Source organism: Macaca nemestrina, chromosome 2, assembly GCF_043159975.1.
Source record: "Macaca nemestrina isolate mMacNem1 chromosome 2, mMacNem.hap1, whole genome shotgun sequence".
In the NCBI taxonomy this organism is placed as follows: domain Eukaryota; kingdom Metazoa; phylum Chordata; class Mammalia; order Primates; family Cercopithecidae; genus Macaca; species Macaca nemestrina.
The window spans coordinates 157,430,407-157,444,320 of NC_092126.1; the positions used below are offsets into that span (position 1 = coordinate 157,430,407).

Here is a 13,914-nt window from a genome sequence, read left to right on the forward strand (position 1 = left end):
TGACCTCAAGTGATCCACCCACCTCAGCCTCCCAAAGTACTGGGGTTACAGGCATGAGCCACCATGCCCGGCCAGATTTGTATATTTTAAAGAATAGCATAAATGTAATATTCAGAATGTGTTTTCTTAAAGCAGTGCTAACATCTAAATATGTATTTGTTTTCTTTCTCTTGAACAGGTGTTCACGACTTTGGAAATCACAAAGTCGTCGGGACTAGACATCACTCAGAAAGGTTGCTGAGGCTAGGCCTGCTGCTGTTTAGTTTTCCTTGTCATATTCTCATTTCTCTCAAAGATAAGAACACTCTCGGATAACATGAACCTGTGCTCATGACAGCTGCTCTGTTACTCAGGGACCAGTGCAGGGCTGCCTTACAACACTGAGATGAGAAAGTAGACGAGGAGACAGGACAGCAGTGGGCATCTGCCTTGTAGTCTCGCTGACTGCGAGAAGCAGTGGGACTGCTTCCTTGACGCCTTAGCTTGGAGCCCTGTTGTGAGGTGAGCCAAGGCCGACTCTCGCAAGCCAGGACTGAGCTTCCCTCGGAAAGACCTTTGAGTGGCACCATTCATCTAAGTTAGCTTTTCTGGTCGCCATTGTTTTCATCCCCTTTGCTTTGTTGTTTCTATGAAAATATATTTTCAGTTATGAAACTCTGTAAAGTGGTGGTTTTCTAGTGTGTGGGCCTAGAATTCACACATGCTCGCTGGTGAACAGTGTCTGTGGGCTGCATTTGGATAGCTGTCTGCAGAGGACCATGTGCATTAGCAGGAAGCTGTACACACTATGTAAGGTTAGTCATCTCTTTTCTTTTTTGAGGCACATTTAACCTACTGTTAAAATGCTGACTCGTGCTTCACACTCACACGTATTACTTGGTGGTGATAACCTTGAAGCTTTTCTCCCCTAATTAATATCTCTACACTGAACAAAATATCTCATGTAATATAAAAGGACTTGAATTGCTTTTTCATGTTGATCTTAATAGTAATATTTCCAAAAGTTCTTAATACTGTATTATGTGAAATCTAACTAATTTAACTGTGAAATAATTCTGTCATAGTCTATTTAATGATGGTCAAGTTCCATAAATGAATACAGGTAATATTAAGTGATTGCATGAGAATTTACAGACATGTCAGCATTTCAGAGGTCCTTGAAGACAGAGGCCCATCCAAGGTCCTTTTGGAAAACCTCTGTTTTCTTGAGTATGCCACACAGTAGCCAATGCAAGGCTCTTTTAAGCCACTTGCTCTCATGAGCCACACTAGCTGTTTAGCTTAAGATTGGATAGGCTGGGGTCAGAATTTCTAGCCATTTATCTTAAAAGACAAATGTTAAGCCAACAGTTAGGAACACTGTAGACAGGCATTTTGCTACCCTTTCTGGAGGCAGGGAATGGAGCAGCGGGGTAGTGGGACTGGAAACCCAAAGAAAACTGACATAGGACCTAGTTATAGAGTGGCTTTTTTCTTTGGGAGAAAAAAATACAAATGTATCTAAAAGGTGTAAAGTATGTTGGGGTAATTGCTATCCCTGTGGCAGAAACAGTGCAGCAGGAGGCAGAGGGAGATGTTACTAATTTCTATTGGCTGTGGGGCAGGGGTAGGGTGATTGAACAGAGTTTAATGAAAGTAGCCATATTTGAGCTGAATTGCAGGAGACCAAAGGATTTTAAAGATTAGAAGCAATATGGAGAGGGTGTGATTAATGCTTTCAACAGACTTGATTTAAATACTTGATAAAATATATTTTTAATAATTTTGTTACTGTATTGCTAAGTGCCACACACACACAGAGCCAGCTTTTCCAGAATCCCAAATGAAGCAAAACAAGAACCCTGGAAGCCTTCAACTCCTGCTTTGCACTGAGCATGGGGCAAAAAAAACGAAATCCCAGGTTTGCATGGGTGGAGTTTCTGATAGGAAATCTTTGTGTAAAGCTGGAAGCCCAATGGGCTGCACCCCAGTGGAAAGTTGAGTGGGAAACAGACTGCCTCACAGAGAGAGGCAGCAGAGAAGCCTGTCTTCTCACTGATGTGAGTGGAAAGAAGCAATCCATCTTAAGCATTTGTAACCACTGTCCAGGTTACAGACTATTGGAATGGCTAATAATCTTTCTTTTGCAAGGAGGGGAGGATGCCTACATATAAATCTATCTGTCTTGGCTTCCTCTCACCCTTTTATTTTCCTCTCTGTCTCTTTCTCTTCTCCCTCTTTTTTCCTCTTCTGGGGTAAATATGGTACCTATATATTGGTGAGAGACTAATTTTACCTGGAAGATAAAACTAGTATGCATCTAATAACATACGGATGTGTATAGATCTGCAAGGAATAATTGATACCGTCCATTATAGTAGAGATTTTAACATACTTCAGTAAATTATTAGGTCAAACACACAAAAAAATCAGTAAAGATTTATTTTTGAGTAGCAGAATTAACAAGTTCAACTCAAAGATTGCACCCAATATGAAAGCATACTCATTTCAAGCACGCATAGAATATTTATGGAGTTTGCCTTGTGCTAGGCCATAAAGGCTAGGCTTAAGAAATTTCAAAAGGCTAGTGTCATATAGGCATGGGCAAGAGGATTTCAGCTGTGGAACTAACTAGGAACCCAAAGACCTTAAACTCCATGTAGCATGATGGGAGGTAGAGGGAGGAGCTGGTGTGAGAGAAGTGAGGGGTTAGTGAGAACAAGCTGGAGAGTTAGTAGAACCAGGAGCCGCTTCACAAGAAGAAGAGAGCTGTAGGAAGAGAGCCTTGAAGAATGATAAACTTGGGAATGCCTGGTCTCATGACTTACTAGATGTGTGATAGATTGCTTAACTTTTCCTATTCTTCGTTTATTAAGTATGGACAGTATTGCCTGTCTCACAGACTTAAAGAATTGAGCAACATTTATTAAGTTGTTAATATAGCACATTGGATGGAAAATCTTGACTTCTGTGATAAATAGGGTCCCATTAAGGAAAGCTCTTGTGGACACTCAACAGTACAAGCAGTAGGCAGGCAGACAGGAAGAAGGCGGACAAATTGCTGCTCTTGCAGACTTTCACTGTGCAAGGGGGCCTCCAGGTTGGCCTCTAAATTGGATCTCCACCAATGGGAAATCACACCTTTGTATAGTCCCCGCTTTGTTACACCAGGGCTGGTCTGTGTGGCCAGTAGCATATGGCAGGAGTGATGGTATGTCCCTGCCAAGATTAGGTCATGAAGAGATTGCAGCTTAAGTTTTGGTCACCCTCATTCACTCTCTCAGGTCACTTGTTTTGGGAGAAGGCAGCTGTCATGTTTTGATGACACTCAGGAATCCTATGGAGAGGCCCATATGGTGAAGAACTGAAGTCTCCAACAGTCAGCAAGAAACTGAGGTCTGCCAGTGTCTCTGTGAACGAGTTTGGAAGTGAATGCTACTCCAGTCAAGCCATCCCTGGGCCAGCAGCTTGACAGTAACCTCTCGAGAGGCTTTGAACCAGAACCATTCAGTTGGTTACTCCAAATTCCTGATCCTTAGAAACTGTGAGAGGATAAATATTTGCAATTTAAGCTAATTAAAACATCAGACAAGCGGCCGAGTGCAGTGGCTCATACCTGTAATCCCAGCACTTTGGGGGGCTGAGGCGGGTGGATCACGAGGTCAGGAGATGGAGACCATCCTGGCTAAGATGGTAAAACCCCATTTCTACGAAAAATACAAAAATTAGCCGGACCTGGGTGGTGGGCACCTGTAGTCCCAGCTCCTTGGAAGGCTGAGGCAGGAGAATGATGTGAACCCTCGAGGCAGAGCTTGTAGTGAGCCGAGATTGTGCCACTGCACTCCAGCCTGGGTGACAGAGTGAGACTCCTTCAAAAAAAAAAAGAAAAAAATCAGACAAGTTGCTGTTAAGGTATTCAAAAGTAAGGTATTGTACAAAATACCTCACCAGTACTCTTGAAAGCTGTTAAGGTCATGAAAAATAAGAAAGGTCTAAAAAACTACCATAGTCAAGGGAAGCCTAAGGAGACATGCCAGGCAAATATAATGTAATGTCCTAGATGAGACCCTGGAACAGAAAATAACTAATGTTTTTATCTAATCTGAGTAAACTATTGACTTTAGTTAATAATGTAACATGGTTCATTAATTGTAACATGTACCATACTAATAAGGGAAACTAGGTGGGGTGAGGGGGTGTGTAGGAACTCAGTATTATTTTCTCCATTTTTTGTAAATATAAACTGTCCTAAAATACTCTTTATTTTTTAATGAAAAATCTACAGAAATTAACAAAATAATAGCAACATATTTTAAACAACTCTATCCCACTAAATTAAAAAAAAAAAACTTATGGAAAATGGACAAACACCTGGAGAAACTGACTCAAGAAGAAATAGAAAATTTGAATATTGCTGTATTCATTAAAGAAATAAAATTTATCATTAAAACCTTTCTGCATTGAAAAAGACAAGACTAAATGGCTTTGCTGTCAAATTTTTTCAAACATTTAAGGGGAAAAAGAAGCCAATTCTACACAAATAGAAGGAAAGAACACTTCCCAACTCTTGCATCCAGCAGAACACTGGTACCCAAAAACTGACAAAGATTTTGAGAGAAAATAGCTATAGACCAATACAACATATGAAAGTCAATTCCAATATTCCTAAAAATTCTATCTTCAATCCAACAAATTATATAATGGATAATACATCATGACCAAGTTTATATCCCAGGAATGCAATGAAATAATATGAGAAATGAAAGAAAGCAATATAGTCATCTCAATAGATGTAGAAGACGGGGTTTTTTTTGTTCTTTTTATTATGTTTATCACTTATCCTCAAGTTTGCATTTATGATATAAATTCTAAGCTAACTAGGAATAGAACATCCTCAAACAAGTAAATGGCATCTACAGAAAAAGTACAACTAACATTATACTAAGATGACTGAGCACAGACAAGGACGCTGACTTTACCATTTTTATTTAACGTTGTAATGGAGGTCCTAGTCAGTTAAGTAGTGCAGGAAATATAAATAAAAAGCACACAAATTTGAAAGGGAGACCTAAATGTCCTTATTTGCTGATGACATGATTGTGTACATAGAAAATCCTAAGAAATCTGCCAGAAATAACTACCAGAACTTCCAGATGAATTTAAAAGTTGAAGAATACAAAGTTAACATAAAAAATCAATTGTATTTCCTTCCTTCCTTCCTTCCTTCCTTCCTTCCTTCCTTCCTTCCTTCCTTCCTTCCTTCCTTCCTTCCTTCCTTCCTTCCTTCCCTCCCTCCCTCCCTCCCTCCCTCCCTCCCTCCCTCCCTCCCTCCCTCCCTCCCTCCTTCCTTCCTTCCTTCGTTCTTTCTTTTTTGTTGAGACAGAGTCTTGCTCTGTTGCCCAGGCTGGAGTGCAGTGGCATGATCTCAGCTCACTGCAACCTCCGCCTCCTGGTTTCACACAATTCTTCTGCCTCAGCCTCCTGAGTAGCTGGGACTACAGGCGTGTATCATGAGACGCCTGGCTAATTTTTGTATTTATGGTAGAGATGGGGTTTCACCATGTTGGTCAGGCTGGTCTCAAATTCCTGACCTCATGATCCACCCACCTCAGCCTCCCAAAGTGCTGAGATACAGGCATGAGCCACCACACCTGCCAATCAATTGTATTTCTAAGAACTAACAACAAACCATATTGAATTGAAAATATGATTACAGTATCATGCACAACAGCATATAAATACGAAATACTTAGGGATAGTTTTAACAAAATATGTGCAAGATCTTTATATGAAAAACTATAAAACATTGCTGAGAAATTGTAAAATGAAATAAATGGAAAGATATACCATATTTATGGATTGGGAGAGTCCATATTATTAAGATGTTTCTTTTTGCTCATTGATTTTTGGATTCCGTGCAACCCCAGTGAAAAATCCCAGCATGTTTGATGCCAATAAAAAGAAAAAAAAATTCTCTTAATTTTTTTATATTTGATATATTTTTTAAATTTCACCTTTCCTGATGGATAATTTGCTTGATGTAGAAATCTGGGTTGTTAATAATTATTTTTGAGATGGAGTCTTACTCTGTCACCCAGGCTAGAGTGCAGTGGCATGATCTTGGCTCACTGCAACCTCTGCCTCCTGGGTTCAAGCGATTCTCCTGCCTCAACCTCCTGAGCAAGCTGGGACTACAGGCGTGTGCCACCACACCTGGCTAATTTTTCTATTTTTAGTAGAAATGGGATTTTACCACGTTGGCCAAGCTGGTCTTGAACTCTTGACTTCAGGTAATCCAACTGCCTTGACCTCCCAAAGTGCTGGGATTACAGGTGCAAGCCACTGTGCCTGGCCAATTTTCTTTCAGCAGTTATAAAATGTGGTCCCACTTCCTTTTGGCTTTCATGGTTTCTTATGAGAAATCTGTAATTTGAATTGTCCCTTTATAAGTAAGTGTTGCTTTTCTCTGGTGGCTTTCAAGACTGTATCTTTCATTTGTACGAGTTTTATCATGATGTATTTAGATATAGATTTCTTTGGGTTTATCCTGTTTAGGGTTCACTGAGTTTCTTGCATCCTTAGATTTATGTCTGCGTTGAAATTGGGATATTTTCAGCCATTAGTTCTTCAAATATATTTTTATCCCTGCACCCTTTCTCCTTTTCTTCTGGGACTGTGATGACAAAAAGACTAGATATTATTGTCACATAGTTCCCTGAAACTCAATTAAGTTTAATTTTTTTTCCTGCCAGTTGTTTAGATTGGATGATTTCTGTTGCTCTGTCTTCAGATTCATAGACTTTTTAATCTGTCATCTTCATTCTGCTATTGAGTCTGTCTGATGCTTTTTAAAATATTGGTTATTGCATTTTTCAGTTCTAAATTTTCCATTTTGTTGTTATTTATATCTTTTGTTTTTTTTCCTGAGCCTTTCTATTATTTTATTCATTTCAGGAATATTTTCTATTACTGGTAGGGACATTTTCATAAGAGCCATTTATCAGCTCAGTGCTGGTATCTATTGATTGTCCTTTCTTACACAAATGTAGATTGTCTTGGTTGTCATATGCTGTTATTTTATATTGTATTCCAGACATTTTTAATATTATAAGTCTCTTGGTCTTGTTTAAACCTTACAGCAAAGGTTGACATTTTCATCAGGCAATTGACCTGATTGGATTCAGGCTGCAAGTTCCTATCAGCATTGTATGGGGTTGGTTTCAATGTCAATTCCATTTTCAAAGTGTCCTGCCACCCAGTGTTCTCTCTGTAACTTGAAATGTCCCACAATTCAGTTCTCAAAGCCTATGGTGTGCTGTTTAGGGTCATATCCATAGGTGTGTAGCTTTGAGTGAGATCAGTGATTTATAAACAACTTTGTGGGGTTGCATTCCCAAGTTCCTTCCTCTCTGCAATCTCACTAATATTTTCTAGTTCCCTAGGGATCCCTTTTATTGTTTTTCTAGCCCCAAAACTAGGATTTTATTCACCTCTCTCTGCCACACACTTTATGCATCTGTACATCAAGGGCCCAGTAGCAGGAGGACAGAGAGGAAAAAATGGGGTTGTCCTACATTCCATAGATAAGGTTCCCCTCAGAGTTTTAGGCCTCTGCCATCATTGCTACCAATCTCATTGCCATGGAATTGCTTGGGGGCTGAACATGAGCAGAGAAAAGGTAAAAAATCAAAAAACAAAAACAGAATTTCTCCCACTCTATTTTAGCATCAGGGGGCCCTTTTCCCATTGCTCAAGTCAACAGTAGAAGGGCTTCAACTAGAGCTACCTGTCCTTGCCAATACTCAGTTCAGAGTTTCAGGCTGCACCAACCAGCCGTTCCTCTGTGCCTCTCTATCTCCTCAGGCCTCCTTATTCCCTGAGACACGGCAATATTGAAATTAGGCCAGTTAATAACCCTACAGTGGCCTCTAAGTGTTCAAGTGAAAGGAAAGGAAGAGTTGTACATCTGTCACTTTAAAGCTAGAAATCATTAGGCCCAGTGAGGACAGCATGTCAAAAGCTGAGATAGGCTGAGAGCTAGAACTCTTGTGCCAAAGAGATAGCCAAATTGTGAATACAAAGGAAAAGTTTGTGAAGGAAGTTAAAAATGCTACACAAGTGAACATGTGAATGGTTCACTAAAAGTGAAATAACCTTATTGCCCATATGGAGAAAGTTCTAGTGGTTTGGATAGAAGATTAAACCAGCCACAACATTCCCTCAAACCAAGCCTAATCCAGAGCAAGGCCCAAACTCTTCAATTCTGTGAAGGCTAAGAAAGGTGAGAAAGCTGCAGAAGAAAGATTTAAAGCCAACAGAGTTGGTTCATAAGGTTTAAGTAAAGAAGCTGTCTTAATAACATAAAAGTGCAAGGTAGCCAGGCGTGGTGGTTCACTCCTGTAATCTCAGCACTTTGGGAGGCTGAGGTGGGCAGATCACGAGGTCAGGAGATCGAGACCATCCTGTCTAACATGGCGAAATCCCGTCTCTACTGAGAATACAAAAAATTAGCCGGGCGTGGTGGTGGGCGCTGTAGTCCCAGCTACTTGGGAGGCTGAGGCAGGAGAATGGCTTGAACCCGGGAGGTGGAACTTCCAGTGATCCCAGATTGTGCCACTGCACTCCAGCCTGGGCAACAGAGTGAGACTCCATCTCAAAAAAAAAAAAAAAAAAAAAAGTGCAAGGTGAAGAAGCAGCAAGTGCTGTTGGAGAAACTGCAACAAGTTATCTGGAAGATCTAGCCAAGATTATTGATGAAGGTGGTAAACAGCAGATTTTCAATGTAGGCAAAACAGTCTTATATTGAGAGAAGATGCCATCTAGGACTTTCACAGCTAGAGAGAAGTCGATGCCTGGCTTCAAAGCTTCAAAGCTTCAAAGGGACAGATTGACTCTTGTTAATACAGCTGGCTACTTTAAGTTGAAGTCAGTGCTCGTTTACCATTCTGAAAATCCTACAGCCCTTAAAAATTATGCTAAATCTACTCTGCCAGTACTCTAGAAATATAATAATAAAGCCTGAATGACAGCACATCTGTTTACAACATGCTTTGCTGAATATTTTAAGCCCACTGTTGAGCCCTACTGCTCAGGAGAAAAGACTACTTTCAAAATATTACTGCTCATTGAGGCCAGGCACAGTGGCTTCGGCCTGTAATCCCAGCACTTTGGGAGGCCAAGGTGGGTAGATCATCTGAGGTCAGGAGTTCAAGGCTAGCCTGGCCAACATGGTGAAACCCTGCCTCTACTAAAAATACAAAGATGAGCCGGACATGGTGGCGGGCACTTGTAGTTCCATCTACTCAGGAGGCTGAGGCAGGAGAATTGCTTGAACCCAGGAGGTGGGGTTTCAATGAGCTGAGATCATGCCACTGCACTCCAGCCTGGGTCACAGAGTGGGACTTTGTCTCAAAAAATGTATATATAAAACTGCTCATTGACAATGCACCTGGCCACCCAAAAGTCCTCCTGGAGATATACAAGATGAATGTTGTTGTCATCTCTGCTAACCCAGCATCCATAGATCCCATGGATCAAGGAGTAACTTTGAATTTCAAGTATTACTATTTGAGAAACACATTTAATAAGGTTATAACTGCCATAGATAGTGATCTCTCTGATGGATCTGGGCAAAGTAAATTGAAAGCTTTCTGGAAAGGATTCACAATTCTGACACCATTAAGAACATTCATGATTCATGGGAGGAGATCAGAATAAACATTAACAGGAGTTTGGAAGAAGTTGATTCCAACCCTCTTAGATGACTCTGAAAAGTTCAAGACTTGAGTGGAGGAAGTCACTGCAGATGTGGTGGAAACAGCAAGAGAACTAGAATTAGAAGTGGAGCCTGAAGATGTGACTGAATTGCTGCAATCTCATGATCAATCTTGAATGAACAAAGAATTGCTTCTTATGCATGAACAATGAAAGTGGTTTCTTGAGATGGAATCTACTCCTGGTGAAGATGCTGTGAACATTTTTGAAATGATAACAGAATTTAGAATAGGATCACGAAATTAGTTGATAAAGCAGCAGCAGGGTTTAAGAGGATTGACTCCACTTTTGAAAGAAGTTCTACTGTGGGTAAAATGCTATCAAACAGCATCACATGCTATGGAGAAATCTTTTGTGAAAGAGTCAATCGATGTGGCAACTTTCGTTGTCTTGTTTTAAGAAATTGCCACAGCCCAGGTCCCATGCCCACAGAGCCTTGCTCACTGCTAGCACAGCAGTCCGAGATCAAACTGCGAGGCGGCAGCAAGGCTGGGGGAGGGGCGTCTGCCATTGCTGAGGCTTGACTAGGTAAACAAAGAGGCCAGGAAGCTCGAACTGGGTGGAGACCACCACAGCTTAGGGAGGCCTGCCTGCCTCTGTAGACTCCACCTCTGGGGGCAGGACATAACTGAAAAAAAGGCAGCAGAAACTTCTGCAGACTTAAATGTCCCTGTCTGACAGCTTTGAAGAGAGTAGTAGTTCTCCCAGCACGGAGTTTGAGATCTGAGAATGGACAGACTGCCTCCTCAAGTGGGTCCCTGACCCCTGAGTAGCCTAACTGGGAGATACCTCCCAGTAAGGGCCGACTGACACCTCATACAGCTGGGTGCCCCTCTGGGACAAAGCCTCCAGAGGAAGGATCAGGCAGCAACATTTGCTGTTCTGCAATACTTGCTGTTCTGCAGCCTCCGCTGGTGATACCCAAGCAAACAGGGTCTGGAGTGGACCTGCAGCAAACTCCAACAGACCTGCAGCTGAGGGTCCTGACTGTTAGAAGGAAAACTAATAAACAGAAAGGAATAGCATCAACAAAACAAAAAGAACATCCACACCAAAACCCCATCTGTAGGTCACCATCATCAAAGACCAAAGGTAGATAAAATCACAAAATGGGGAGAAACCAGAGCAGAAAAGCTGAAAATTCTAAAAATCAGAGTGCTCTTCTCCTCTAAAGGATCACAGATCCTCGCCAGCAATGGAAGAAAGCTGGATGGAGAATGACTTTGACGAGTTGACAGAAGTAGGCTTCAAAAGATCGGTAATAACAAACTTCTCCGAGCTAAAGGAGAATGTTCAGACCCATCACAAAGAAACTAAAAACCTTGAAAAAAGATTAGACGAATGGCTAACTAGAATAAACAGCATAGAGAAGACCTTAAATGACCTGATGGAGCTGAAAACCATGGCACGAGAACTACGTGACACATGCACAAGCTTCAGTAGTCAATTCGATCAAGTGGAAGAAAGGGTATCAGTGATTGAAGATCAAATGAATGAAATGAAGTGAGAAGTTTAGAGAAAAAAGAGTAAAAGGAATCAAACAAAGCCTCCAAGAAATATGGAACTATGTGAAAAGACCACGTCTTCATTTGGTTGGTATACCTGAAAGTGATGGGGAGAATGGAACCAAGTTGGAAAACACTCTTCAGGATATTATCCAGGAGAACTTCCCCAACCTAGCAAGGCAGGCCAACATTCAAATTCAGGAAATACAGGGAACACCACGAAGATACTCCTCCAGAAGAGCAACCCCAAGACACATAATTGTCGGATTTACCAAGGTTGAAGTGAAGGAAAAAATTTTAAGGGTAGCCAAAGAGAAAGACTGGGTTACCCACAAAGGGAAGCCCATCAGACTAACAGCGGATCTCTCAGCAGAAACTCTACAAGCCAGAAGAGCGTGGGGACCAATATTCAACATTCTTAAAGAAAAGAATTTTCAACCCAAAATTTCATATCAAGCCAAACTAAGCTTCATAAGTGAAACAGAAATAAAATACAGACAAGCAAATGTTGATAGATTTTGTCACCACCAGGCCTGCCTTACAAGAGCTCCTGAAGGAAGCACTAAATATGGAAAGGAACAACCGGTACCAGCCACTGCAAAAACATGCCAAATTGTAAAGACCATCCATGATAGGAAGAAACTGCATCAACTAATGGGCAAAATAACCAGCTAACATCAAAATGACAAGATCAAATTCACACATAACAATATTAACCTTAAATGTAAATGGGCTAAATGCCCCAGTTAAAAGACACAGACTGGCAAGTTGGATAAAGAGTCAAGACCCATCAGTGTGCTGTATTCAGGACACACATCTGACGTGCAGAGACACATATAGGCTCAAAATAAAGGGATGGAGGAAGATCTACCAAGCAAATGGAAAACAAAAAAAAAGCAGGGGTTGCAATCCTAGTCTCTGATAAAACAGACTTTAAACCAACAAAGATCAAAAGAGACAAAGAAGGCCATTACATAATGGTAAATGTATCAATTCAACAAGAAGAGCTAACTATCCTAAATATATATGCACCCAATACAGCAGCACCCAGATTCATAAAGCAAGTCCTTAGAGACCTACAAAGAGACTTAGACTCCCACACAATAATAATGGGAAACTTTAGCACCCCACTGTCAACATTAGACAGATCAACGAGACAGAAAGTTAACAAGGATATCCAGGACTTGAACTCAGCTCTGCACCAAGCAGACCTAATAGACAGCTACAGAACTCTCCACCCCAAATCAACAGAATATACATTCTTCTCAGCACCACATCACACTTATTCCAAAATTGACCACATAGTTGGAAGTAAAGCACTCCTCAGCAAATGTAAAAGAATAGAAATTATAACAAACTGTCTCTCAGACCACAGTGCAATCAAAGTAGAACTCAGGATTAAGTCACTCAAAACTGCACAACTACATGGAAACTGAACAACCTGCTCCTCAATGACTACTGGGTATATAACGAAATGAAGGCAGAAATAAAGATGTTTTTTGAAACCAATGAGAACAAACACACAACATACCAGAATCTCTGGGACACATTTAAAGCAGTGTGTAGAGGGAAATTTATAGCACTAAATGCCCACAAGAGAAAGCAAGAAAGAATTAAAATTGACACCCTAACATCACAATTAAAAGAACTAGAGAAGCAAGAGCAAACACATTCAAAAGCTAGCAGAAGGTAAGAAATAACTGAGATCAGAGCAGAATTGAAGGAGATAGAGACAAAAAAAACCTTCAAGAAATCAATGAATCCAGTAGCTGGGTTTTTTTTAAAGATCAACAAAATTGATAGACTGCTAGCAAGGCTAATAAAGAAGAAAGAAGTATCACATTGTTGCAATAAAAATGATAAAAGGGATATCACCACTGATCCCACAGAAATACAAACTACCATCAGAGAATACTATAAACACCTCTACACAAATAAGCTAGAAAATCTAGAAGAAATGCATAAATTCCTGGATGCATACACCCTCCCAAGACTAAACCAGGAAGAAGTTGAATCCCTGAATAGACCAATAACAGGCTCTGAAATTGAGGCAACAATTAATACCCTACTAACCAAAAGAAGTCCAGTACCAGACGGATTCATAGCCGAATTCTACCAGAGGTACAAAGAGGAGCTGGTACCATTCCTTCTGAAACTATTCCAATCAACAGAAAAAGAAGGAATCCTCCCTAACTCATTTTATGAGGCCAGCATCATCCTGATACCAAAGCCTGGCAGAGACACAACAAAAAAAGAGAATTTTAGACCAATATCCCTGATGAACATTGATGCAAAAGCCTTCAATAAAATGCTGGCAAACCAAATCCAGCAGCACATCAAAAAGCTTATCCACCACGATCAAGTTGGCTTCATCCATGGGATGCAAGGCTGGTTCAACATACACAAATCAATAATGTCATCCATCATATAAACAGAAGCAAAGACAAAAACCACATGATTATCTCAATAGATGCAGAAAAGGCCTTTGACAAAATTCCACAGCGCTTCATGCTAAAAACGCTCAATAAACTAGGTGTTGATGGGATGTATCTCAAGATAATAAGAGCTATTTATGACAAACCCACAGCCAATATCATTCTGAATGGGCAAAAACTGGAAGCATTCCCTTTGAAAACTGGCAGAAGACAGGGATGCC

General features: G+C 40.7%; 1 protein-coding gene across 2 annotated transcripts in view; it reads left to right on the forward strand.

The window, feature by feature from the left end:
* Positions 1-4,459, forward strand: part of LOC105470228 (thioredoxin reductase 3) — a 55,191-nt gene extending 50,732 nt beyond the window's left edge. For both annotated transcript variants that reach the window (XM_071092315.1, XM_024789257.2), the window contains exon 16: positions 179-4,459. In XM_071092315.1, coding sequence (XP_070948416.1) covers positions 179-241 — 63 coding nt within the window. In that variant the 3' untranslated portion in view covers positions 242-4,459. The remainder of the gene's footprint in view (positions 1-178) is intronic.
* Positions 4,460-13,914: the final 9,455 nt, after the last annotated feature.